The 27995-nt window shown below is 48.6% G+C and overlaps 2 protein-coding genes and 1 pseudogene across 5 annotated transcripts; 1 reads left to right on the forward strand and 2 right to left on the reverse strand.

Moving 5' to 3' along the window:
* Nucleotides 1-238: 238 nt before the first annotated feature.
* Nucleotides 239-4339, forward strand: LOC100502533 (cryptochrome 2). 3 transcript variants are annotated; one of them, XM_008679542.4, is made up of 5 exons: nt 239-1203; nt 1773-1988; nt 2061-2767; nt 2853-3690; nt 3893-4257. In XM_008679542.4, exons 1-4 carry the CDS (start codon nt 852-854, stop codon nt 3675-3677), a joined length of 2100 nt encoding a protein of 699 aa, XP_008677764.1. In that variant the 5' UTR covers nt 239-851; the 3' UTR covers nt 3678-3690; nt 3893-4257. The 3 variants fall into 3 exon arrangements, with proteins under 3 accessions (XP_008677764.1, XP_008677763.1, NP_001183937.1); XM_008679541.4 differs by having other exon boundaries at nt 2853-3673; NM_001197008.1 differs by having other exon boundaries at nt 614-1203; nt 2853-3471; nt 3893-4339.
* Nucleotides 1455-26322, reverse strand: LOC100277665 (CMP-sialic acid transporter 5). Of its 2 annotated transcripts, XR_004857558.1 has the most exons (9): nt 26068-26322; nt 16518-16566; nt 16212-16438; nt 14999-15197; nt 14781-14924; nt 5346-5420; nt 4250-5261; nt 2893-3695; nt 1455-2793 (listed from the first exon to the last, which is right to left on the reverse strand). XR_004857558.1 is itself a non-coding variant. In NM_001416009.1 (7 exons), the coding sequence occupies exons 1-7, from the start codon at nt 26122-26124 to the stop codon at nt 5100-5102; spliced, it is 984 nt and encodes a 327-aa protein (NP_001402938.1). In that variant the 5' UTR covers nt 26125-26220; the 3' UTR covers nt 4681-5099. The 2 variants fall into 2 exon arrangements, 1 of the variants encoding a protein (NP_001402938.1); NM_001416009.1 differs by lacking the exons at nt 1455-2793; nt 2893-3695 and having other exon boundaries at nt 4681-5261; nt 25997-26220.
* A 22-nt stretch (nt 26323-26344) lies between these two features.
* On the reverse strand, nt 26345-27863 carry LOC103655492 (uncharacterized; annotated as a pseudogene).
* Between the last annotated feature and the right edge of the window lie 132 nt (nt 27864-27995).

Raw genomic sequence — 27995 nt, forward strand, 5'->3', positions numbered from 1 at the left:
CCGATCGGACGTGGCAAAAAAAAGTTACAAGCGATAATGCCAGTGGCTAAGGGGGTGATTGACAGTGCTCTAGGTTCCAGGCTCAGTGTTAAGTTATGTTGTATACTATAAATTTAAACATTTTTAAAAATATATTTTTAACCTGAATATAAAACAAAATAACTTATTTATGTCTTCTAAAAGTTTATAACTTCAGTTTTATGATTTTCTAAAGTTCCTAATAACATGCTTCATAAACTTGACCAAATTTTATGAGTTGAACGGGAATCTAATGGCCCACGCAAAATGGGAAAACAAAAGGAAAACAAAAATGGAGAGGGAATATGTTATGGGAAAGGCCAAGCGCAGGCGAGCACGAGGAGATAAATGGCAAAGAGGACGAGGCAAGAGCAAATCCGAACCAACCAATCCCAATATCCGCAGGCCTCCCTCTGCACTGGACCACACCACACCCTCGCCTTTCCCGCAACCCAGAGCCCCTCTGCCAATCTCTGCACAACATCATCGATTCCCCAGGCGAAAAAAAATACTCTGGACCCTTTTTTTCAATCAGATTTTCAATCAGAGGAGGGTAGATTGGATTTGTCAGATTATCCGATCTCCACTGCAGCCTCTCTGAAGAGAAGAGGCCCATCCAGTCCAGCCTTTCCGCAGTTCCTGGAGCAATCCTGGCTCAGTGCGTGAAGCAGCTTGATTCGCCTGCGCAACTGATAGTCATAGAAGGGAGCCAAGAGCTTGTTCTTGGCTGCTTGACCGATTCTTGATTGAGCTGCTGCGGATCTTGCCAAAGGGCCAAGAGCTTGCTGTGTCTGGAATTCTTGGTCAGCCGTGCCGGATAGGGTGAGGGTGCCATGACAGCATCGCAGTCCTCGATGAGCGGCGGCGGGGAGCCGGGGGTGCGGACGGTGGTCTGGTTCAGGCGAGACCTGCGTGTGGAGGACAACCCGGCGCTGGCGGCGGCCGCTCGGACGGCCGGGGAGGTCGTGCCGGCGTACGTGTGGTCGCCAGAGGAGGACGGGCCCTACTACCCCGGCAGGGTGTCCCGGTGGTGGCTCAGCCAAAGCCTGAAGCACCTCGACGCCTCGCTCCGCCGGCTCGGCGCCTGCCGCCTCGTCACCCGCCGCTCCAGCGACGCTGTCGTCGCGCTGATCGACCTAGTCCGCAGCACCGGCGCCACCCACCTCTTTTTCAACCGACTCTACGGTTCGATCCCCCCTCTCTGTCTCTCTCTGCTCTGCTCTAGGTGTTGTTTTACGCCTTGCTACATGTTGCAGCTGTTCTTGGCTTCTTGCCACAGTATATGCAAATCGTCAGCTTGACTTCGTGTCAAAAATCGATTTTTTATCATGGTATTCTAGCCTTGCTCTATCGGGTTTGGTTGAACGGGATCCCGTACTTCACTATCTAAATAGTAAATCACAGGATATATATACAGAATTTTAGAGAAGAGGATCTTTCCATGAACAGTTTCGCTTTCGTATATCTGCCATTAATGGATATCTCATATACTCCACACGTAAACCAACTCCAAGCTTAGTTTAGCAATTAGCATCCTGCCTTACTGACTTTGGTCGCCGTCGCCGTCGCCCTCCTTAATTCCAAAAAGTCCTTGCACCCAGCCAATTGTACTCACCAAACAAAACAACCTGCATCTTTCTTCTTTGGAGTTTCCTTTTCTCCCAAGAACCATCAATAAAAATAAACTTTGGGGCCCGGTTGACACGAACGGTCCTCGATTCCTCACCGATCGCTGTCTCGTGCCCGCCGTGCAGACCCGCTATCGCTGGTCCGGGACCACCGCGTGAAGGAGCAGCTGTCGGCGGAGGGCATCACTGTGCAGTCCTTCAACGCCGATCTGCTGTACGAGCCGTGGGAGGTCCTCGACGACGACGGCTTCCCCTTCACCATGTTCGCGCCATTCTGGAACAGGTGCCTGTGCATGCCGGACCCTGCCGCACCACTGCTGCCGCCCAAGAGGATCAATTCAGGTATCCAAATGCATTTGCCTACAGAGTTCTAATGGCCACACTGGATGACGTGAAAAATGCTGAGCTCCACAGGTGACCTGTCGAGGTGTCCGTGGGACGAGCTCATCTTTGAAGACGAGTCCGAGAAGGGCAGCAATGCGCTGCTCGCACGAGCGTGGTCACCAGGGTGGCAGAACGCTGACAAGGCGCTAACGGCCTTCCTCGACGGTCCGCTGGTCGACTACTCCGCGAACCACAAGAAGGCCGACAGCGCCAGCACGTCCCTGCTGTCTCCGTACCTGCACTTCGGCGAGCTCAGCGTCCGCAAGGTCTTCCACCAGGTGCGGATGAAGCAGCTGATGTGGAGCAACGACGGCGACCGCGCCGGCGAGGAGAGCTGCACGCTATTCCTCCGCGCCATCGGCCTGCGGGAGTACTCGAGGTACCTCACCTTCAACCACCCCTGCAGCCTTGAGAAGCCCCTTCTGTCGCACCTCAGGTTCTTCCCCTGGGTCGTCGATGAGGTGCACTTCAAGGTCTGGAGACAAGGGAGGACTGGCTACCCTCTTGTCGACGCTGGCATGAGGGAGCTCTGGGCCACCGGCTGGGTTCACGACCGGATACGTGTCGTTGTCTCTAGCTTCTTCGTCAAGGTGCTCCAGCTGCCATGGCGCTGGGGCATGAAGTACTTCTGGGACACCTTGCTGGATGCTGACCTTGAGAGTGACGCACTAGGCTGGCAGTACATTTCTGGGTCTCTCCCTGATGGCCGTGAGCTTGACCGCATTGACAACCCTCAGGTACCTTTGCTCTATTCAGTCTTTCCCTGAGCAATAAAGCAGCACAAAGATGATTATATGAAACTGAATTCTGCAACGTGTTCAGTTTGAAGGGTACAAGTTTGATCCGCACGGGGAGTACGTACGGCGATGGCTACCGGAGCTGGCGAGGCTGCCGACGGAATGGATACACCACCCCTGGGATGCACCTGAGTCTGTGCTTCAGGCTGCAGGAGTCGAGCTAGGCTCCAACTACCCACGCCCCATTGTGGAGTTAGATGCAGCCAATTCCAGGTTGCAGGGTGCCCTGTCAGAGATGTGGGAGCTTGAGGCAGCCTCTTGTGCTGCCATCGAGAACGGGATGGAAGAAGGCCTCGGCGATTCCACAGATGAGCCGCCGATCGACTTCCCTCAAGAATTACGGATGGAAGTGGACCGACAACCAGCTCAACCTGCTATCATCCACACGCCGGTAGTGGCTGGTTGGAGACGAGAAGACCAGAGGGTGCCTAGCATGACTTCCTCGTTAATTAGAGCTGAGACCGAACTCACTGCAGACTTTGGCAACACCAGTGAGGACAGTAGGCCAGAAGTGCCGTCAAACATTCATCTGCAGGCTCGGGCGGAGAGGGAAGAAACAGTTGACGGTGCCACTGGCAATACTGTCAGGGTGAATGGCAACCAACAGCAGCAGAATCTTCAGAACAACATGCACCGCGTGCTAGGTATCGCTCCATCAATTTCAGAGGCATCGAGCAGCTGGACGGGTAGGGAAGGTGGATTGGTACCGGTCTGGTCACCTCCGGCAGCTTCAGTACATTCTGATCCATATACTGCCGACGAGGCTGACATTTCGAGTAGGAGTTATTTGGACAGGCATCAGCAATCAAATACGATGATGAACTGGAGTCAACTCTCTCAGTCATTGTGAGTTCAGTTGCACGGTAACCTATTTTCAAAGAAAAAATGCTTTGTCATAAACTGAAAATTTGGAGCTTATAGCAAAAGGTAGACAGTAGTTGTCTAAAGCCATTGTTAATGTGGCACCAAAAATTAGCTGACAACTTGAATTTGATGTGTAGTAGCTGAGTAGAACATTCCAAATGCCCACTAATGATCCCTTTTTTCACAAATCTCTCAATGCAGGACAACAGGATGGGAAGTGGATAATTAGTGCTGTGTGACCGGATTTAATTGATTAGGAGTTCGGCAGAGAGAATTATATTATACATATGTAAATTATCACATTTTGTTCGTCTATATAGCCTTGGTGTGCATGCAAGTCATCGAACATGCAGCTTCTTGGATGCAATAATTGTTGTGAACCTAGTTGTGTAGAACCTTGTGGTTTAGGTTGCTAGGTGCCCACAAGATATGTATTATTCGTCAGATAAGAGTTTTCTAGCATCAGGTTCATTTTGTATCTGGTTATTGTCATATTGCAGTTCTTGGTGATGGGATAGTCAACACAGGTGTATTCTCAGTTTTATAGACAGCACTTACCTTTTATCTGTGACAACGAGGACTCAAAGGGAACATCTTGGCAGTGAGATTGTGTGCCACTCTTACCTTCTGCTCCTTTGCCTCAATAAAGAAGTTACCTGAAACTTTTTCACAATGCACCATGGTGAATTAATCAGGAGATATGAAAGACAATGGACGTTTAGGATGGCAAACAATGAGATTTACTAGAGGTAACATAAATGATTTACAAGGATTCCCCATCTTATGATACGTAGAAAAACTACCAGACATATAACCGAAGACAACATAGATAATTAAGCAATCGCATGGCGACTCTCTACACCATAAGCTGGGCTGGGACAGCGAGCACTGCACATGTTGCTTTGCCCTGGCCTAGTGGGAACCACAGCAATCACAATTGAGAAGCAAAACCATCTGAATTAGACGAGTCATTGCAGGATAAAATATGACAACTAACATAGTGCAGATTCCGAATGAGAAGGATTGACGCAAAATAATTAGTTCTTAGTTTCTGTCATCATAAATAACATATTCAAAATTCACAAATCAGTCTATAAATAACAATCCATGAAAGGCAGACACAGTAGGTTCATCATGCTGTGCAAGTAAACACCATTAATATGAAACCTCCTTCCAGATGTTACATGCAAGCATGTCAACTGCCTGCTGAAACTGATTCCAGGCTACTGTACTGCTAATTTAATTATATATCTAGATCAGTAGATAATTGAAAATAGATTCACGAACAGGCAACTCTTCAAGAGTCACATCTGGCCCACTTGACGGTGCAAATTCCAGCCTTGTGGACAAAATAAGGTTAGCATTACATCCTGCTGATGATACTTCCCATCTCTGACAATTATGTGCATCAGACTTTCTTCTTCTTATCCACATATGGATACTTCTGGTAGATGAATATGCTTGTCGCAACAAGTGGTAATGCCATCAGGCAGTAGAGTGATGGTGGCTTCCCATCATACACGAATTGTAGCAGTGCAGTTACAAGGAGAGCTGAGACTATAACAAAACCCTGAAAAAAGGTCCAGTTCCCAGATGTCAATGAAAGACATGGCTGTTTTTCACTTAATGTCAGTGTAAGCACTTGCCGACTTGCCTTTCTAATACCACCTGCGTAAGTTGTGACAAGACCAACAAGAATTCCACCCACGGCATTCATTAATACCGGTACCTGAGGTAAAGAATGGTGATTAGAGACCACACATCAATAAAGATATGTTGCAGCTTTTGCTTCCATCTGTGTGGGATGTTACAGATGTACTTTACAGTCAATGCAGGACATATGGCCTTCAAAAGATTGGCATTAAAAATTGAGGCATAGAAGGAGGCAATGCCTATTTTAATAATTTGGTCCTTGAGAAAATGTTAACTTGCACTAAAGACAGTGAAGCAATATCCTAGTAGATCCTCAAAGATCAATATTTACCTACTGGCTATTTTGGATCAGTCAAGCAACAGATGCAAACATCAATATGGACAAGCCTAATTATCAAGGCTAAAATGACAGCTCCTCATAAACTTTCACCTCACTCTGCCCTCTATGTTTTTCATGGTTACTGTCCCTACCACAAGGGCTACATTTTCCTGTCGGGTCTCTGCCAGCTGTCTCTTCCCCACCCGACTGCTCCCTACAGTTTTCTAGACAGGCGGGTGAGCCACGCCAATCTGCCCCACCTCGTCGCCCAGCCCTTCGCCACCAGGGCTCCCACTACTGGTCATTCCTACGGCTAGGTGTACTCAAGATGTTGACCTGCTGCCCTGATGTCTTGCACAACAATAGCCCCAACGCCTATTGTTCCTGCGGGACCAGATGTAGCGCCCACTGTTCCTGCTGGAGCAGTTGTCATGCCTCTGCGGTCAGTCAACACAGCATGAAACCTGCGGCAAGCACGGTCTTCGGTTCCCAGCACTCTTCGAAGCATCGACACTTTCTCCAGTTCCACGCAACTACTGTGCTGCTCTCACTGATCCACATTAGCGTGCTGATATGGAACAGAAGTATGATGCCCGCGTTGGGAACAACACTTGGGATCTCATTCCTTAGCCCCCGCATTCCAATGTAGTGACATGGAAGTGTGTGTTGAAACACAAGTTTTGCACTAATAGTTCTCTTGAGCGCTATAAAGTGTGATGGGTTCTTCGCGTATTCACTCAACGCGTATTCACTCAACGTCCTGGCATCTACTTCTCTAAAACCTTTTGTCTCGTGGTCAAGCTTACTACCATTTGGATAGTCCTCTTGTTGGCTCTTTTGCATGGTAAAGATGAGTTGGTAGCTAGTAAAGATGAGATGTTGGAAGCTTTGACTAAGGAGCTATCTTTAGCCAAAACCACCATGGAGAAGAAAGAAATTGAACTTTCTCCTACAAAATCCTCCATGGTTGATCTTGTGAGCCAAAGATGCACTTGAGGCAAACTTTTTATGTTTGGAAGTTCATTGTCAAGAACTAAAAGTGCAACTTGACACTCTCAAGAGCATCACCACCTCCTTAACAACGGATCCTTGTTCTAGCTCATCCACCACTAAAACTTGCAAAAAAATGTATGAAATATTATGTAAATGCTTGTTTGACTAACCATGGAAAGCAAGGTATATTGAAGAGTCAAGCTAAGAATGTTATCAAGAAGGCGTGCTCCAACAACGATGGGTTAAGAAGAGTTGAGGTTATGTACAAGCCCATAAGAAACAACCATGGAAAAAGGGCACTTGGTTACAACTCATCAAAGGTAAACCCTAGTGTAGAGAACAAGGGGTGGAAATCTCCCAAGTTTGTGGGAGGTACAAACTTATATGATGCCTTGGGGAGAATCCACTTATCAAGCACCAAACCAACTCAAACCCATGACAAGGTAAACATAGGTAATACAAAAGGCAAAACGAAGGAGATCATTCCAACAAATGGAGAAAAGGCTCTAATTCCTTACTCTAGTTCTTATTTATGCGATTATATATTGACTTGGGACCACGGTAAGATGGTTGTCAAGTATGTGAGTGCCTACACAAAGAAGAAAACTATGAGAAGTGTGTAGGTACCCAAGGCTTTTACAACTAACTTCATAGGATCCATTTCAATTTGGGTACCTAAATATAAAGTCTAACTTGTTTTGTAGGTCTACTCCTGTGGCTCAAGCTGAATGCTTGACAGTGGATGCACAAATCATATAACTGAAGAAAAAGATATGTTCAACTCTTCACAACTAGTCCAAGAATCACAAGAAATTGTATTTGGGGATAGCGACAAGAGTGAAGTGATTGGTAACATTCCTATTACAAGTCACCAATCCCTTTCAAATGTTTTGATTATTTAAGTTACAATTTGTTATCCGTTTCACAACTTTATGGAATGTGTTTTGATTTGCCGGCTAGCTCATGTTGGGATGATCATATTGTCAGACTAACAAATGTTGTGTTTGAGAAAGACAGGATTTATGGAGTGTGTCAAGCCGGCACCACCCAAAGAATGTAGTTACGACAAAAAGGCCATTGGAGTTGCTACATATGGACCTATTCAAACTAGTGGCATGCATAAGCTTCAGCGATAACAAATATGATTTAGTTATTGTCGATGATTATTCTCACTTCACTTGGGTTTTCTTTTTGAGTTATAAAGGTGAAACTCAAGAAATACTCAAAAATTCATGAAGCGCCCAAAATGAGTTTGAGTTGAAGATCGGTGGCGTCGTCGAAAAGACCGGTGGTGGTTCAGGTCCCCGCGCCCATGCTGGAATCTCCGACGGCGAGCGCGGGAATTGCAGCTGATGGAGCGGTACGGATGGCGCCGTTAGGGCTGGCTGTGGTGAAGCCGCCATTGTCGCGCTGGCCACAGACGGCGACGGCAGTGTGGGCTACGGCTGGGTGCCCGCCAGGTGGAGCTTGATCTCGGACAGATCAGCTTGCAGTGCCGCCAAGTTCGTGGAGAAGTGGAGGATGGCCGTTGTGAGCTGTTCGTTCGTCATCGTGGGCAGATCGTATGACGACCCGACGGTGGGAAGGCCCAGCGTGGAGGTCAGAGCGAGCGCGGCGGTGGTGGAGGGTGCCGCGGTGTGCGGCGTGGTGGCTGGAGGCACCGCGACCATGGAGGCTGGTGAGGATTGCGACGAAGAACTCATGGTGGCCGGAGGAACGAAGGTCTCTGGTACCAAATTGGTAGGATTGTGGATCCTACCAGGGATCTCCCTTAGCCTATAAGGATGAACAGCTGCGCGAGGGAGATGGGGGCGGCGGTGCTGGGGCGCCGTGGCTGACCTAGGCTGCGCGACCAGAGGGATTGATTCCAACTCCTGGCTCCCTCAGGGAAGCCAGAATAATCTGATTCTGCTTAATTCTACAGATGACCTCTTACAAGTATTTATATCTCAGCTGATGCTTATCTGATCTAAGGATAAGAGCTATGAGATCTCTTCTAATCCCTATCCAACTAACTAGAGATAATCTCTCCTTTTTATTAGCTACCCTATCCAACTAACTAGAGATAATCTCTCTTTTTTATTAGCTAACCCTTATCTAATCTATCCTAGCTGATCTCCCGGCCGCATGTGGCATGTGGCCTGGCCGTGGGCCTTAGCCCTCCTAGCCACTAATGGCCCTGTGCCTGGTGTAGGGGATGTCGGTCATAATAGGAGGACAGTCCGCACAGCATCTCTGCTGTAGGACAACAGCAACAGCAGTCTTTTGACTGCAAGGACAGCGTGCTGCACAGCAACAGTCTTTTGACTGCAAGGACAGCGTGCTGCAGGCATCTCCTTTTCCATTTTTCAGCTTTTGGAGGACAGCAGCTTGCTGCAGTTTTTGTTTTGACTAGAGTACAACAGCACCTAATGGTTAGTGCAGTTTGTAGGACAACATATTCGCATCTCTAGGAAGCATATGCTGCAGCCCCTTAGGCTATAAATATGTATCCCAACCCTTAGACGGGTGTGGCATTGTGTAGTCTTTGAGAAAATTGCCCCAACTCATAGTGACATCCTCTCGATGAGAGTAAGAGTCTTGTTGCTTACAATTGGTATCAAAGCCAGGTTGTCTTGTAGCCTAAACATCTCTTGTTCATCTCCTTCCCGTGTCTCTCTCTATACTCAGTCGGCAGCAAGAGCTCCAATTGTTCCTTCCTCTCCTGCTCGGACGAGCAGCCTTTCATCTGGGAGAGCCTCTTCCACACGCAGCGACCCCTCGCTAGCACACCATGTCTCTTCGCTCGATCACTTCGAGTGTGCGGTGCCACCAGGAGGCCGAGGTTGCCGCGGCATAAGAACGCGAGCGAGCAACGGCAGCTGCTTCAGCGACAGCAGCGAGGGCAGCACAACTAGCGGCTGCGGAACTGGCAGCAGCAAGAGAGGAAGTAGAAGCAGCGGAGGCGGCGGATGCTGCCCGTGCGGCGGCGGCAGAGCTCGAGGCTCTGCGCGGCAGTAGCGCTGACAGCTCTGTTTCCGGCAACGGCAGCACCAATGACGAGCTCAGGCTGGCAAGGGAGGCAGCACAAATGCAGACGGCTCAATGGGCAGCCACGCACCCCCATGGGGGCGCGCGTGGCAGTAGCCTAGATAGGCACAGACGCGCCGACGGCACTCCGGGCGAGAACGTACGCGGCGGCAGCCCAGATGGGCGAGGACGCGCCGACGGTGCCCCCGGTGGCGGCAGCCGGGTCGACGGAGATCGTGGCCTCTACAGGCGGCGCGGTTCTCCCTCCCCGGATCGGTACCATGGTCACCGTGGGGTCCAGGCCGTTGTCAGGGACATCGGTCCCAGCGGTGGGTGGCCTACCCTCACCAAGACCAACTACATCGAGTGGGTCGCGGTAATGAGGGTACGGCTCCAGGTTCGCCACATGTGGGAAGCAGTTCGGTACGGCGACGTCGACTACTACGAGGATCGACAGGCGCTAGATGTCCTCATTGCTGCAGTCCCGCCCGAGATGCAGTTTTCGTTTTCCCAGAAGCGGACTGCCAAGGAAGCCTGGGATGCCATCGCTGCGACCCGTATCGGCAGCGACCGTGCTCTCAAGACCACACTACAGGCTCTTCGCAAGGAGTGGGAGAACCTGGCCTTCAAGCCAGATGAGGATGTTGAAAACTTTGCTCTTCGCCTCAACACTCTGTTGCAGAAGATGGTGCAGTTCGACGACGACACCTATGATGAGGAGAGAGTCGTCGAGAAGCTCTTCCGTTGCATCCCCGAGAAGTACAAGCAGATCGCTCGCTCAATCGAGTCTCTGCTAGACCTCACCACGATGACGATCGAAGAAGCGATTGCTCGTCTCAAGGTCGTCGACGGCGACGAACCACAGGCCCTCTTTAGGCCTATCACCATCGAAAGGAAGCTACATCTCACTAGGGAGCAGTGGGAGGCCTGCCAGGGTGACAAGAAGGGGGAGTCCTCGACACGGGGCCGCAAACGCGGCAATCCACGCAAGGCGCGTGGAGGCGCCCAGGCCGGGGCGCGAGGACAAGCTGAGGGTGGTGCTCGCGGAAGCGCCCAAGGTGGCGTCGTCGGCAACAAGAAGCCGGCACGAGATGACGGCTGTCACAACTGTGGCAAGCTTGGCCACTGGGCTAGGGAATGTCGACAGCCACGATGTGGCCAGGCCAACGTCGCACAGGCGGAGGAGGAAGCTCTGCTCCTAGCACACGCAAGCATCAAGCTACCTCCAGCGGCACCGGCCGCAGCGGCACTCCTCCACCTTGATGAGTCGAAAGCACACGCTTTCCTCGGCGATGGCTCTAGCAATGACATGATCGAAGGATGGTGCCTCGACACCAGCGCCACTCATCACATGACCGACCAACGGGAGTTCTTCACGGAGCTCGACTCTAGCGTCCGAGGGTCCGTCAAGTTTGGGGATGCCTTCGGCGTAGAGATCAAGGGCGACGGCTCAGTCGTATTCACCGTCGCGTCTGATGAGCACAGGCTGCTCACCGAAGTCTACTACATCCCTGCGTTGAGGAACTCTATCATCAGCTTAGGACAGCTGGATGAGAACGGTTCGCGCGTGGAGGTCAAGAAAGGAGTCATGAGCATCTGGGACCCCTCTCGTCGCCTTCTTGCCAAGGTACACAGGAGTCCAAATCGGCTTTACATCCTAAATGTGAAGGTGGCACAACCTTGCTGCCTTGCTTCTCGTCGGGACGACGGGACATGACAGTGGCACGAGCGTTTCAGGCATCTTAACTCCGAGGCCCTGAAGCGGCTCAGTGCCAAGTAGATGGTACGAGACCTGCCGTGCCTTAACCATGTGGAGCAATTCTGCGATGTCTGCGTGTTGGCAAAGCAGAGACGGCTCCCCTTTCCCCAGCAGTCGAGCTTTCGAGCCAATGAGAGGCTCGAGCTCATGCATGGGAACTTGTGTGGCCCGGTAACATCAGCCACACCAGGAGGATGACGCTACTTCTTGCTGCTCGTCGACGACCTCTCCCGCTACATGTGAGTGATGGTCCTTGGCAGCAAGGGAGAGGCTGCGAACGCCATCAGGCATGTGCAGGTCGCTGCGGAGGCGGAGTGCGGCCACAAGCTACGCGTGCTGCGCACCGACAATGGCGGTGAATTCACAGCGACTGAGTTCGCGTCATACTAAGCGGATAAGGGCGTTCAACGCCACTACTCCGCGCCGTATAGCCCGCAGCAGAACGGCATCGTCGAGCGGCGCAACCAGACGGTTATGGGGATGGCTCGGGCTCTCCTCAAGCAGAGGGGAATGTCGGCTGTCTTCTGAGGAGAGGCAGTGGTGACAGCGGTCTACATCCTCAACCGCTCGCCCACCAAGGCACTCAACGCAATGACACCGATGAGGCTTGGCATGGGCGCAAGCCGACGGTCTCTCACCTACGGGTCTTTGGCTGCCTCGCGTTCACCAAGGAGCTTGGCCACATAGGCAAGCTCGACGACAGGAGCACCCTAGGGGTGTTCATTGGCTACGCGGAGGGCTCAAAGGCCTACCGCATCCTTGACCCAGGAACACTACGTGTGCGCATGGCGCGCGACGTAGTGTTCGATGAAGGGCGAGGATGGACCTGGGACAAGGCGGTGGACGACGGCACGACTACGACGTACGACGACTTCACCATCGAGTACGTCCACTTTGAAGGAGCCGGGGGAGTAGGCGACCCTTCTCCGAATAGGCCTACCCTAGCCCCCAAGTCTCCACCGACTTCAACGCCACGCTCTCCAGCTCCGGCTACAACGAGCTCTTCGCCACAACGCAATCCAGCCACGACTCCGGCTCCAGCGAGCTCTCCGTCACCACGTACTCCAGCACCGACGGTACCCACTCCGGGAACGTCTTCTCCGATGCCAGCTCGTGTCGAGCACGACCCAGTGGAGCTCGTGACCCCGCTCTCCCACGACGAGGAGCGCGTCGACGCGTGCTATGACGGCGAGCCGTTGCTGTATCGAAAGGTGGAGGGCCTTCTCATCGACCCGTCGGTGTCGGGCCTGGCGTCTCGCATTCTGGCGGAAGAGTTGCATCTTGCATGCGACGATGGCGAGCCTCGGTCTTTCGCGGAGGCCGAGAAACACGCAGCTTGGTGTGCCGCGATACAGTTGGAGATGGACGCGGTTGAGACAAACCGCACCTGAGAGCTCGTTGATCTCCCTCATGGTCATCGCACGATCACCCTTAAGTGGGTGTTCAAACTGAAGAGGGATGAAAGCCAACGCCATTGTCAAGCATAAGGCTCGCTTGGTGGCACGCAGTTTCTTACAGCAGGAGGGGATCAACTTCGACGATGCTTTCGCCCTCGTGGCACGGATGGAATCCGTGTGACTCCTTGCGCTGTCAGCCCATGAGGGCTGGCACGTTCATCACATGGACGTCAAGTCGGCGTTTCTTAACGGCAACTTAAAGGAGGAGGTCTACGTACATCAACCGCCAGGTTTTGCGATCCGTGGCAAGGAGGGCAAGGTATTGCGCCTACGCAAGGCCCTCTACGGCTTGCGACATGCACCGAGGGCGTGGAACGCCAAACTGGATTCCACGCTCAAGAGGATGGGCTTCATGCCAAGCCCGCACGAGGCGGCCATCTATCGGCGGGGCAATGGAGAAAATGGCCTGCTAGTGGGTGTCTACGTCGACGATTTGGTGACCACCGGTGCCAAAGATGCAGAGGTGACGGCGTTTAAGGAAGAGATGAAGGCCACCTTCCAGATGAGTGACCTAGGGCATCTCTCCTTCTGCCTAGGGATTGAGGTGCACCAGAGTGACTCTGGGATCACACTTCGCCAGACCGCCTACGCCAGGCGCATTGTTGAGCTGGATGGGCTCACTAATTGCAACCTAGCTCTGACTCCGATAGAGGAGAGGCTAAAACTGAGTCGTGACAGCACGGCGGAGGAGGTGGACGCTACTCAGTACCGGTGTCTTGTGGGGAGCCTTTGCTGCCTCGTCCACACACGACCGGATCTGGCATACTCTGTCGGCTAAGTTAGTCAGTTCCTGCAGCGACTGACGACGGAGCACGAGCAGGCTATGAAGAGGATCGTCCACTATGTTGCGGGGACTCTTGACCATGGTCTCTACTACCCAAGGTGCCCTGGGGAGGCACACCTTGTCGGGTACAGCGACAGCGACCACGCCGGCGACATCGACACCAGCAAGAGCACAAGAGGGATCCTCTTCTTCCTCGGCAAGTGCCCCATCAGCTGGCAGTCGGTCAAGCAGCAGGTGGTGGCTATGTCCAGCTGCGAGACCGAGTACATAGCGGCCTTCACTGCTTCAACTCAGGCACTCTAGCTTGCTCGCCTGCTCGGTGATCTCCTCGGAAGAGACGTTGGAACAGTGGAACTCCGGGTGGACAGCCAGTCCGCCCTGGCGTTGGCCAAGAACCCCGTGTTCCATGAACGGAGCAAACACATCCGGGTGAGGTACCACTTCATTCGTGACTGTTTGACAGAAGGGAGCATCATGGTGCGCTACATCAACACCAAGGATCAATTTGCGGACCTGCTAACCAAGCTCCTTGGGAGGATCAAGTTCCTTGAGCTTTTTTCCAGGTCCGGAATGGCTCAACTTTCCCACAAGGCGACGCACAAGACTTAGGGGGAGAACAATGGAATAAGTCATGTGGTCTTCGTGTGGAGGACAGCATCTCTAATTTTGTGGTGTGGAGGACAGTCCGCACAGCATCTTTGTTGTAGGACAGCAGCAGCAACAGTCTTTTGACTGCAAGGACAGCGTGCTGCAGGTATCTCCTTTTTTCCATTTTTCAGCTTTTGGAGGACAGCAGCTTGCTGCAGTTTTTCTGTTGACTAGAATACAACAACACCTAGTAGTTAGTGCAGTTTGTAGGACAGAATATTCGTATCTCTAGGAAGCATATGCTGCAGCCCCTTGGGCTATAAATATGTATTCCAACCCTTAGACGGATATTGCATTGTGTAGTGTTTGAGAAAATAAACAGAAAATTGCCCCAGCTCATAGTGTCATCCTCTCGATGAGAGTAAGAGTCCCGTTGCTTACACACGCAGCCTTCAACTTGGGACATGTCCAATTATTACCCAATAGTGATAGGGGAAAAAACCATAATGGAGTACTCAGTTACTCACCATGGTCCAGAAAGTCCATTCATGGAAAACCCCATATTTCCTTATGGCTTCTCCATCTGGTGACCGATAGGTACTTGCTAACAAGCACACACTTCCAATAAATGACATTTCTATAGTCATCATGTAAGAGGTATGCTTTTTAACCTGAAGCATTAGTGAACATGTTAGTACTAGCCATAAACTGCATCCTGGAAAATAACAAGGTACGAAAGTCCAACCTGAGATGCCCACTGACATAATGAAGAGGCCAAACCAGACAGCATAGAAGCGACTGTAACCGGAATGATCCCATATAGCAAGATATAGTCAGAGCCACCACCATTTGAACCTTTGCTAGTACTCTCCCCAACACTTAAAAGAACAGCGGCACTAATTAAGAGGGCCAATGCTAAAATTTGCTTGGATGATTGCTTTTGCCTGCACAATGTTGCAAAAGGAAATCAAACTAATGAGTGCTGGAATTACTAGTCCAGATCTGCATGATGTTGCAAAAGGAAATCAAACTACTGAGTGCTGGTAGTTGTTTGTTTAATCAGAGAGTTAATGACGTGATATTGTGGATGGAGAAGTTTCAAAATGAACATAAGAGTCCCAAGTTACATGTAGTAAGTGATCAGTAGTAAACTATAAACCCAAGTGCTGATTACTAAGACAATCTACCCAAAAATAACTTCAAACCAAATTCTTCGAAAACAGTCTAAATAGACCACAAAATTGACTAATTCCCTAACATGCTAATTCTATATCATCCAGGGTTGAGGATGAAACTCCATGTTGAGATTTCATTTTTCATAATCCATTAACCACTATTTGTTCTGCACAACCTTGAGGCCTCCCGCCCCTCACCCCTTCATTTTTTTTATGAAAACTATGCTACCAACCTTGAGCTAAAAAGGCATGAACGACTAGGCTCATTGAATTATTAGCTTGTGACTTATTTAGGGGGTGTTTGGGATGGCTCCAGTGTGGAGCTGTAGTTTATAATATCAATTTAAATAGTTTTAAAAATGATTTTAATCTAAATAATAAACAAAATGGTTTATCTAAATGTCTTCTAAAGGCTTACAACTCCAGCTCCACGATTTTTTAGAGCAACTAATGACTTGCTCCACCAACTACACCAAATTTCCTCGAGCTAGAGCTATCCCAAACAGAGACTTAATATGTATAGTTTGCATATGGACTTCCAGATAATCAACATTTTGCAGTTAAACTTTAGAGCACCAGACAAGTTTTAAGAACTGCCACTTTTCATTAGGTGAACATCTTCTGGTCTCAGGCACGGCGTCGACAGGATCAAATGACTCTGCAAGTATTCAATACTAAGGAAGTTCGAACTATAATGCTTGCATGCATGTTTTGGTAGTTACTTCTTCAGATGTTCTTCAACCTGAGTATTTTTTTGAAATTGAAATGCAAATAGGGACATACCCCAAAATAAGAAATGTGAAAAATGATGTCCACAAAAGCTTAGTCTGGTTAAGGATTGAAAAGGTCAAGGAATCCAGATTCTTGAATGATACTTGCAGCAGACTATTCTGAAGGGCATAGATAGCAGCAGGCAGTCCAGACGCAGTCAGTGATCCAATGAGGGTCCAATTACTGAACTGTTTTTTCAGACTACCGTCTGCAATCAATAAAATGATTGCACAAATAACCTATACAGATGAAAAGGAAATCAGAAACACCCAGGTGAAAAACATGTCATAATGATCATACTAAAAACTAGTGCCAGACCTTTGCTGCTTCCGTTGCAAGAACGAGTGAAGTCACTATAGTATCTTGGCTGCAGCGGTAGAAACAACAAAGGTTTAGTACGTAGAAAATGGTATTTTGTTTCCCTTTCATCATAAATAGCTGTGGAAAGAATGAAATTTCATAAATAACAAAAAACCTTGCATCTCAAAGCCATGAATCAGCATTGCTGAAAATTTTGTTATGAACTCATGCACTTTTTATAGGTTGGTTAAGGTATTACCAAAGAAAGGAGCAATGTCCATCTGATTCATCTACACCCCATGGTTCATCCAGCTAATCTATACCATGGTCACATAAATGAACCTATCTCTTTGATCTTGAACAAGCAAATTTATTACCCTATCTTATTTATCGAGCAAATATCAACTGACTAGAACAGTATAATATCCTAACTAGAATAAGCATCGATCAAATATTTTTTAGTGGAACCAGGCAGGAGCTCTGCTTAATCAATTAAAACTTAAAAAGGGAGCAAATAAAAGGTATACACCACTGTCGCAAACCTGATAAACATTCAGGCACGAGGTGTGAATAAACATCCAGGACCTGATGCTGAGAAAAGGAAGAAAATGGAAATGCACAATAGGGATTCTCAAGGTGCTACAAAAAGGGTGCTTCTACATTGGTTAATGTCTTCCATGGTGCAGAATGCCACTTCATCCACATAGAGCGATGAATGTTCAAAGATGCATCTGTTTCTCTCTTTCCAAATATTCCACATGATGTAGATTACTAGATTATGACCCCGTTGAGCTCATGATGTGAAGATTTTGGTGTGGCTTTGGAGGTTTCATGCCACCAATTGGATAGGTTTGTGAAGTCATCTAGCACGACATTATGTGGGAGGTCCAAGTCAAGTATGGAGAGTACTCACATTCAAACAAAGTTTGAGAATGGACAGTTAAGGCAGAGGTGTAATGCCTTTTATGTACCGGTGTGACATACAGAACATGTGGGGTGGGGTGGCCAGCCCCTATTAGCAAGGTGTTCTGCCGTGGGAATTTTATTATGGACTACCGTCCAAGCAAAGAATTTGCACTTGTTTTGGCGGTTGGGCCTTGGCCTTCCACACAAAGTTGGGGTCAAATGGCGAGAAGGAGCCCTTGAATTGTGGCAATCCTTACAACAACAACAACATAGCCTTTTAGTCTCAAGCAAGTTGGGGTGGGCTAGAGTTGAAACCCAACAAGATGTTACGAAAAGGAGAAAGAGAGAGAAAGGGGGGAAAAGTTTTTGAGAGCACTAAAAGGAAAAAGGCCTAATTACGGATCGGGCATGTGGATAGCTTCTTTCCAAGCACTTCTATCTAAACACAACTCCATTGGGGTATTCCATTCCTTCAAGTCCCTTTTGATTGCCTCCTCCCATGTGAAGTTTGGTCGACCTCTACCTCTCTTCACATTATTGTCTCGTCTTATGATGTTTCTATGCACTGGTGCCTCTGGGGGTCTCCGGTGGACATGACCAAACCATCTCAACCGGTGTTGAATAAGCTTTTCTTCAATTTGCGCTACTCCTAGCCGATCGCGTATGTCATCGTTTCTCACTCGGTCCAATCTTGTGTGCCCACATATCCAACGCAACATACGCATCTCTGCGACACTTAGTTGTTGGATATGTCGTCTCTTAGTAGGCCAACACTCAGCCCCATATAACATAGCAGGCCAAATCGTTGTCCTGTAGAACTTGCCTTTCAACTTCTGTAGCACTCTCTTGTCGCATAGGACTCCTGATGCTTGACACCATTTCATCCACCCCGCTTTGATTCTATGGCTAACATCTTCATCAATATCACCATCTCTCTGAAGCATCAATCCCAAATAACAGAAGGTGTCCTTCTTTGGTACTACCTGGCCTCTCAAACTTACATCTACATCCTCACCAATGTTTACAAGTCGGGCGACCAGCTGGTCGAGTGAGAGGGGCGACCAGGCGACTAATCGCGATTAGGGCGACGATTAGTCGACCTAATCGGTCCTGGTCGACCTCTGGTCGTCCGTTAGTCGTCCGTTAGTCGTCCTATAGATTTAAGGACATATGTATATGTATATAACTATATATTAACTATATAAACATTGTATTTCTGCAATAATATAGGCATAATTAGTAGCAGACTAGCAGTAATTCAGTAAAAGTGTAAAACAGAATCCATCCAAAGTCCAAACTGAAAGTAATATTGGCATAATTACTTGCAGTAATTCAGTAAAAAGTACAGCAGGAACCTGCTGGCTGCTACCTAGAGCAGATCAGCATCCAAACAAATCGCGCTAGAGCATCCAAACTGCATTACCTGCTGGCTGGAGCACTTGGAGGCTGGAGCAGAGACGTTGGCAGAAACCAGAGAGGACAGAGGAGAGGAGTAGGGTTTTTGGCGGCTGGGAAGGGTTCTGGCGGGTTTCTGGCGGCTGGGAGGGGTCCTGGTGGCTGGGAGGGTTTTTGGAGGGGCGGGCTACTGTAGATGGGCCAAAAACCAGAGTGAAGCCCAGTACCAAAACTGCAACGACCAAAAACGACCAGGAAGTGTTCGACCAGACGACTAATCGCCCAGGTCGACGACTAGTCGGACGACTAGAAACCCTAATCGCGTCGTCCTCCTAATCGCCCTCTTCCAGGCGACCAGCCCGACTAATCGCGATTAATCGCGATTAGTCGGACGACTTGTAAACACTGATCCTCACTAATTGTAGTATCAAAGTCACATCTCATATATTCGGTTTTGGTACTGCTAATTCTAAATCCTTTTGACTCTAGGGTCTGACACCATAACTCTAGCTTTCTATTTACTCCTTCCTGGCTTTCATCTATTAGAACTACATCGTTAGCGAAAAGCATACACCAATGGATATCTCCTTGTATATCCCTCGTGACCTCATCTATCACTAAGGCAAATAGATAAGGGCTCAAAGCTGAACCTTGATGTCTATGTTAATCAGAAAAACATTTGTATCACCATCAGTTGTTCGGACGCTAGTCACAACCTTGTCATTCCTCTCAGGCGATGCTCAATAACTCTCTCCCATAGAATGGTGGCAATCCTTACTGAGACATAAATATCTGGCCAATCGGACCTTATCCCAGGCACAGCGAAGGGCCATTTATTCTCACTTTTGGAGTGGCCTTATGAAAATTAAGGATCTATTCATTAGTAAAGGTACCTTTCAGGTACATGATGGGTCCCAAGATGATTGGCTCAGGTTGGGAGCGTTGAAATTTCGATTCCCGCTTCTATATAATCTAGTAAGGAAGAAGAACACAACTGTTGCTTAAGTTTTCTCCACGGTACCCTTAAACAAATCCTTTTGCAGAGGATTGGTCCATCAGTTGAGGGTCCAATGGTTTCAATTAGTGACGCTGGTGGCACATACTAATTTGAATACTAATAGGGATTCGTTCAGATGGAATTTGACTGCTAATGGGTTGTTTACTGTTCATTCCATGTATCATGCAACTCTCAACAATGGGGTGGGAGTGGATAACAGGGACCTTTGGAAACTTAAGATACCTTTGAAAATAAAAGTTTTTATGTGGTACCTCAAAAGAGGTGTAACTTTAATAAAGGATAACTTGGCTAGGAGGAAGTGGAATGGTAATAAGACATGTTGCTTTTGTAGCAGACCGGAGACAATAAAACACCTGTTTTTAGTGTTTGTATGCATCTTTCATATGACGTTTGTTACAGATAAGTACGGAGTTGAGGCCTCCCCGAGATGCTAATGATTTGTTTGGGGTCTGGGCGAGGGGGCTGCTAGCCAGATCACGCCACTTACTATTAACCGTTGCATCTGCAATATGTTGGGCTATTTGGTTAAGTATGAATGATGTGGTTTTTAATAAATCGTCTCCTTGTTTGCAGATAACCTTCAGGGCAACTTATTGGTGCCACTTCTGGATTCAGCTTCAGCCTAAAAGGGAGGACCAAGAGCTAATAAAGTCTTCGTGTCGTAATGTGGAGATGGTGCTACTACGGTTCTTTCGCAATTTTGGATGGGGATCTTCGTTGCGTTTAACCGTGCAGTAGCTTTGATTTAGTATTTGGTGTTCTTTGGTGAGGTCATGTGAGAGGTCAAGGCAGGTTGCTGCCTTCAGTTGTAATAATTGGTCGTAACCTCATTTGAGACCAAGGTCGAACTATGTGTCCATTATCTAAAAAAGGAACCATCTCTTGTCCATCTCCGATGGTGTTGGGGTTGTTTGGCAGAAGCTCGGTCTATTGGACTTGTGACCAAAGATCGACAAATTCAGCAACATGGACCACCAAAGAAACTTTGCGGCGGAGAATGTGAATCCACCTCTCACCCGAGAGTTCAATGACAACAGAGTTGTTCTTGCACCTAATCAGCCTGAACAAGGACGGTGTTTTGTATTTGGGTGCACTTCAGTTGAGCCAGTCGTTTTTCAAAAAATGGGCCTTGTTGCCCTCTCCAATTGAAATGATGGCAGGCTTCAAAAAGCTTAAGGTCAGAGTCGTTGCATGGAAGTTCAAAGCCAGCCCATGGTTTGGACTCTGCAGCCCAGTCCAACCAAAGCCACTGTAGGCGAAGTGCACAGATGAATTTTTGGAGGTCCAAGATGCCAAGTCTGCCCAAATTGCAGGGGTGCATGCGGTGTTTCCAAGCTACACGACATTGGCCTCCACTCGCATTGCCATGCCCCCATCCAAAGAAAAGAACAGCAACTGGAGAGGTGAAAACCATGAGTGTGTATCTTAGAATTGATGAGAGAACCGAGTTGATCAAAGTCAGACAGCTTTTCCAGCTAGGTAGTCTTGCCCCGGTTTTGTGGTGGTAGGCTGAAGATGTGCTTTGGTGAGTTTTTTTAGGACCGAGATAACGGCAAGGCAACGACGGAGCCCAAAAAAAATAGGAGGGACTGACTTAAACAGCTACAACGATATAATCCCACTAAATTACTCACAAAAGACATACTTAATAGTTTGAAGTAGTATTATATTAAAACATCAAAGTAATATTACATTAAAAACATCGATTAACGATAAAAACCATAAAATACATAATGAGATTATATTATGTACGTTTCAAATTTTAGGAGAGAACTCCGTCTATGTTGATTGGAAGACTTCCTTAAGTCGTTTCAACATAGCCGGTCCCAAGCCCGGTAAAGGAGGAGGGTTGTGTTAGGTCCGGCAAACCAACGTAAAAACCAGCCAAATCTTATGGAGATGAAACCACAAAGAAAATCGTTGGGGCGTAACCCTCTTAGCGACGCGCCATATCGGAACTCGGGTATGGTGTTAAATGAGCAAGGGTCGGGCCGTCACCCCTTAAGTGACGCGCCGTCTCTTGATCTGGAGCCGGTGATAAATGAGCAAGGATCGGGTCGTCGCATCCTTAGTGGCGCGCTACATCGGCGCCCGGGTGTAGTGGAAAATGAGCAAGGGTCTTTGCATCTTCCTCGGCGGGTGCGAAGGGTAAGGAAGTTAGTCGAGCCAACTAGGGTCCGTGTAGGTAGTTGGAACGTAGGTTCCTTAACAGGTAAGTTACGAGAAATAGTTGACGTTGCGGTGAGGAGACGAGTAAATATTTTATGCGTTCAAGAGACCAAGTGGAAAGGACAGAAGGCGAAGGAAGTGGAAGGTACAGGCTTCAAGTTGTGGTACACGGGGACTGCAACAAACAAGAATGGAGTAGGCGTCTTGATCGATAAGAGCCTTAAAGATGGAGTAGTAGATGTTAAGAGGGTAGGAGATAGAATCATCCTAGTCAAACTGGTCATTGGGGACTTGGTTCTCAATGTTATCAGCGCGTATGCTCCTCAAGTAGGCCTTAATGAGAACTCAAAGAGGGAGTTCTGGGAAGGCCTGGAGGACATGGTTAGTAGTGTGCCAGTTGGCGAGAAGCTCTTCATAGGAGGAGATCTCAATGGCCATGTGGGTACATCTAGCACCAGTTTCGAGGGTGTGCATGGAGGCTTCGGCTTTGGGACTAGGAATCAAGAAGAGAGGAAATCCTGAACTTTGCCCTAGCCTATGACATGTTTATAGCAAACACTTTCTTTAGGAAGAGGACATCCCACCTGGTGACCTTCAGTAGTGGCCAACACACTAGCCAGATTGATTTCGTCCTCTTGAGAAAAGAGGACAGGCATGCCTGCTTAGATTGCAAGGTTATACCTGGAGAGTGTGTGGTAACCCAACATAAGCTTGTCGCAGCTGACTTCCGTTTTAAGATTCGTTTACAACGGAATAAGCATAACAAGGTCACTAGAACAAAGTGGTGGAAGCTTAAAGGGGATGTGGCCCAAACTTTCAAGGAGAGAGTTATCGAGGAGGGCCCTTGGGCAGAAGAGGGAGACTCAAATATCATGTGGAGGAAGATGGCGATGTGCATCCGAAAGATAGCTTCAGAAGAATTTGGGTTGAGTCAAGGAAACAGAAGGGAAGTTAAAGACACTTGGTGGTGGAACGAAGATGTCCAAAAGGCTATCAAGGAGAAGAAAGATTGCTACAAACGCTTACATCATGACAAGTGTGCAGAAAACATAGAGAAGTATAGGATAGCGAAGAAGTCTGCAAAGCGAGCGGTTAGTAGAGCCCGGGGTCAAGCCTTTGACAACCTTTATCAACGGTTGGACACAAAGCAGGGAGAAAAGGATATCTATAGGATGGCCAAGATTCGTGAAAGGAAGACAAGGGATGTCAACCAAGTCAAATGCATCAAGGATGAAGCAAACCAACTATTAGTGAAGAATGAAGAGATCAAGAATAGATGGAAGGAGTACTTCAACAAATTGTTCAATGGAGGGAATGAGAGTTCTACAATAGAATTGGACGAACCATTCGATGACAACAACAGGGGTTTTGTACGAAGGATACAAGAATATGAAGTTAAGGAGGCGCTAAAAAGGATGAAGGTAGGAAAGGCGATGGGCCCTGATGGTATCCCTATCGAGGTATGGAGATGCCTTGGAGACATAGCGATAGTATGGCTGACTAAGCTTTTCAACACCATCTTTCGGACAAACAGAATGCCCGACGAGTGGCGGCGGAGTACATTAGTACCAATCTTCAAGAACAAAGGAGATGTTCAAAGTTGTACTAATTACCGTGGAATTAAGCTCATGAGCCATACAATGAAGCTATGGGAGAGAGTCATTGAACACCGCCTGCGAAAGCTGACGAGCGTGACCCAAAATCAGTTTGGTTTCATGCCCGGGAGATCAACTATGGAGGCCATTTTCTTACTAAGACAACTTATGGAGAGATTCAGAGAACAAAAGAAAGACCTGCATATGGTCTTCATAGACTTGGAGAAGGCTTATGACAAAGTACCCAGGAGTGTAATGTGGTGGGCCTTGGAAAAACACAAAGTAGCAACAAAGTACATTAATCTTATTAAAGATATGTATACTAATGTTGTGACAAGTGTCCGAACAAGTGATGGGGACACCGATGACTTTCCAATTAACATAGGACTACATTAAGGGTCGGCTTTGAGCCCTTATCTTTTCGCTTTGGTGATAGATGAGGTCACAAGGGACATACAAGGAGATATACCGTGGTGTATGCTTTTTGCCGATGATGTGGTACTTATTGAGGAGAGTAGGAGTGGTGTTTCGCAAAAGTTGGAATTGTGGAGGCAGACGCTGGAAGCAAAAGGTTTTAGGCTTAGTAGGTCTAAAACGGAGTATATGAAGTGTGATTTCAGTGCCATGGGGTATGAAGATGGCGATGTTAGTCTTGATGGGCAAGTGGTACCCAAGAAAGACACTTTTCGTTACTTAGGATCAATGCTTCAGAAGGATGGAGACATCGATGAGGATGTCAGTCATAGAATTAAAGCTGGATGGTTGAAGTGGCGGCAAGCGGCGGGTGTCTTATGCGACCCCCGGGTGCCACACAAACTAAAAGGCAAATTCTACAGGACAGCAATCCGGCCGGCTATGTTGTATGGAGCAGAATGTTGGCCCACTAAAAGACGACATGTCCAACAACTATGTGTGGCAGAGATGCGTATGTTGCGCTGGATATGTGGTCACACAAGGAGAGACCGAGTCCGGAATGATGACATACGAGAGAGAGTAGGAGTGGCGCCAATTGAGGAGAAGCTTATGCAACATCGTTTGAGATGGTTTGGACATATCCAACGAAGACCTGAAGAGGCACCAGTGCATATCGGAATAATTAGGCGTCCCGAGAATGTGAAGAGAGGTAGAGGTCGACCAACCTTGACGTGGACAGGGGCTGTGAAGAGGGACCTGAAGGAGTGGAATATTGATAAAGAGCTCGCCGTGGATAGGAAGGGGTGGAAGTGTGCAATTCACGTGCCAGAACCTTGATTTATAGTCTCGCTTTTCCTCCTTAATCGTTTGACCTTTTCTTGTGCCCATTTAGACCTTGCTGGTTCTTGTGGGTTTTATCTCTTTTATGTGTTCCTCCGTTTCGTCGTTTTCGGTTCTCCTTTGCCTTTGTTTCCCCTTTTTTCTTTGGGGGTTGAGCTCTGAGGTTTTCATACGGGGTTTCATCTCTAGCCTACCCCAACGTGCTTGAGACAAAAGGCTTTGTTGTTGTTGTTGTTGTTGTTGTTGTTGTTTCAAATTTTAGGAGAGGCTTTAGTGGGACTCCATGTACTCGGGAGCTGTAGGGGAGCCCCACCTACCCTACCGCTAGATCCGTCCCTGCGGCAAGGTAAAGACCAGAGCTGCCCTAAAAACCGCAATATGATTTGGTCAATGTAGACTCCCTCAGTTAATTGGGAGGATGGTGCCTTTTTGTAGGATCATGACCAGCCCATAAGCCTGTCCAAAAGTGTCGAGGGTGTGGCAAACGGTGTCCAACTCCAGCAGGCTGAGGTTGATGAAAATAGCTGCATCATCTGCATATAGGGAAATGTGAAGACTGAGCTCTTGTGAGCCAATCGCCATGAGCATACCTTGTTCTGGCCACTCGATGTGATGAAGCGGATCAATTGCTAGGATAAAGAGCATCCATGAGAGGGGGCTACCTCGAATTCCCTGGGATGTTGTTGAGGAGAGCCCGGAAGGTTGCTGTTCACAAAAGGTTCCAGCCTGCTTGCAAGAAGTTTGGCGACGATTTTTGCAATGCTGTGCATAAGGCTAATGGGCAGTAATCCCCCACATGTAGGGCATCATTATTTCGGAAGGGGAACGATGTGTGCTGTATTAACCATCCAGAAGCTCCCAGGTCTCAGATTATGGAAGCAGCCAAAAGCTTCTATGTCATATCAAATGTACCCCAATTTCCGTGAATAGCTGAAATGCTACTGCATAGACTCCCACGCTTCCACAATGTGGATGTCTACCAAGCGAGCAACTAGAATTCGCTCATTGCGCGACTCCAAAATTGCACATGCCTTTCTGAAAGGAAAAGCTATGGTCTGGAAAAAAAAGGAATCCAAGCACGAGCGTTCTAGGGTACCAAAGCGTTTGGAGAATCAACTAGGGAAGGCACCCTGGCCGGCGCGTGCGAGGGATGGGTTTACCGGACAAAGCGCTTGGAGATGAGGGGCTGGGCGCCGTACTGCAAGGTGAGGAGCACCAGATAGAGCGTCACCTTGCGCCGGCTCGGCGCGGCCGCGGCCGCGGCCGCCGGAGTGGACGAGGCACCCATGCGGGCTCCGGCGCGCTCGCCCGGCGGGCCGCCTCTGTTTCGGAAATTTTCCTTTCGTTGATCGAGCACGCGCTACTCGCGAAACAAAAAAAACCCGTGAGTTTGGTCTTGATTTGACTAGAACATGGGGCGCCCATACGGACGCCCTATCGGGATAACTGGGTATTGTAGAGGAATTTAATTAACTCTTTATCACATAAGTTCCTTATTCAGAAAAGCACTAAGAAAAAAACTCAGAAAATGAAAAAAACATAAACCAGGAGGCAGTGTTCTTTAAGACAGTAAGGCAGGCGTTGCCACCAGCGCGCTCAAACTCAAGCATCCCGTTTTCAATGCTAAAATCAGTAGGATCTGCCAAATGTCCAGAATTCTGCTGGAGTAGGATATCTATCTTTGAAAACTTATCATATGGAAGCAGAGGCGACGACGAGACTTTGATATGCTGGTAAACGAAACCGATCAAACGAAGAAACGGGTGCCTGATAGCTACTGCTACCTGCATGAAAAAGATGCAGTTTAAGCTTTATTCTTAGTCTTTTTAAAATTTTGACTGAGTATATCAATACCTTTTTGGAATGTTTTTTTAATATTAATACACAAAATATAGGTATATACTGTAAAAAATACATTTCATGAGGAAACCAATGCAAATAATTTAGTATCATAAACATTAATAATTGTATATAAAAATAACTAAATGTAAAATGGTTTGACTAATTATTATATTAGAATTATATTCATGACTAAATTTGAAGCTGAAGAGATACATTCTATGGATAGAGAAATTTCTCCTTGTTTTGTGAGCAGCTCAAAGGCACCACCGTGCTTGTGGGATGGTTTCACACGCTGCCGCTTTTGTCCCAAGCGGAACGACAACTTCTCCCTATTCTCCGGCACGCCTCTCTTGCCATTACCGTCCATCATCGTTACCACTTGCCCTGTGTCCTTCTCGTCATCCGCTGCCACCTAGCAGCGAACGCGCAACCGTTCCTCCCAACCCTCCGGGAAGCAGGGAAGCCAATGTGGAACGTGGTTCAGCGGTGGCTGCCTCCCCGCCGCCGCGAAGCTCTCCCACCCGTCGACGGAGCCGCAACCCGGATCCCTCCTCGGCAGGGGCTTCGGGAACGGGACCTCCCTCACCGCAGCGACGAACTGGGCGAGCTCCGCGAGCGCGCCGGAACAGAGCAACGGCCGCGTGGGGTCGGCCGCGCCGGGGAAGCCGCCGAGCGCGTGATCCTCGAGCGCGAGGACGGCGTCGGTGACGTTGGGCTCCGTGCGGCCGCGGGCCTCGGCGAAAGCTGCGGCGGTGTGGCCCAGGGACGCGATGTAGCGGCCAGCGATGTCGGAGAGGGCGCGGAGCGCGGCAGGTCTCACGAGACTCACGACAGTGCCGCTCGGGAGGCCGGGAGGGACGACGTGGGAGAGAGAAGTCTGAGAGGAGAGAGATTTGGACCTGTGCGGTGGCCTGTCCAGAGACTTCGCGTCCGTCGGACGCAGCTCGAGTCCGACACGCCGCCACGCGTCCACGCGCGAGTGCTGGAGTGTCCGTGGAGTGCGGAGAGGCGCTGAAACCCCATGGGGTTTTAATACTTTAGATTTGGTGCTGGGACTGGGACACGGACAGGGACAGGGACAGGGAGGGAACCAGGACAAAAGACCGGACCCTGGACGAGCACTCCGGCAAGTCGCTCCCACGTTTGCACTTGCACGGCAGGGGAGGCAATCGGAGACAATTGCATATTTGAGACTCGCGACAATGTCCTGTTTGTTTTAGCTTTTTGGAGCTTCTAGCTACCAAAAGTTGTCGCGGGCTGTTAAACGCTCAGCTTTTCAGTCAGCTTTTATAAAATTCGTTTAGGTAAAAACCATTC

This window comes from Zea mays, chromosome 4 (genome assembly GCF_902167145.1).
Source record: "Zea mays cultivar B73 chromosome 4, Zm-B73-REFERENCE-NAM-5.0, whole genome shotgun sequence".
NCBI lineage: Eukaryota > Viridiplantae > Streptophyta > Magnoliopsida > Poales > Poaceae > Zea > Zea mays.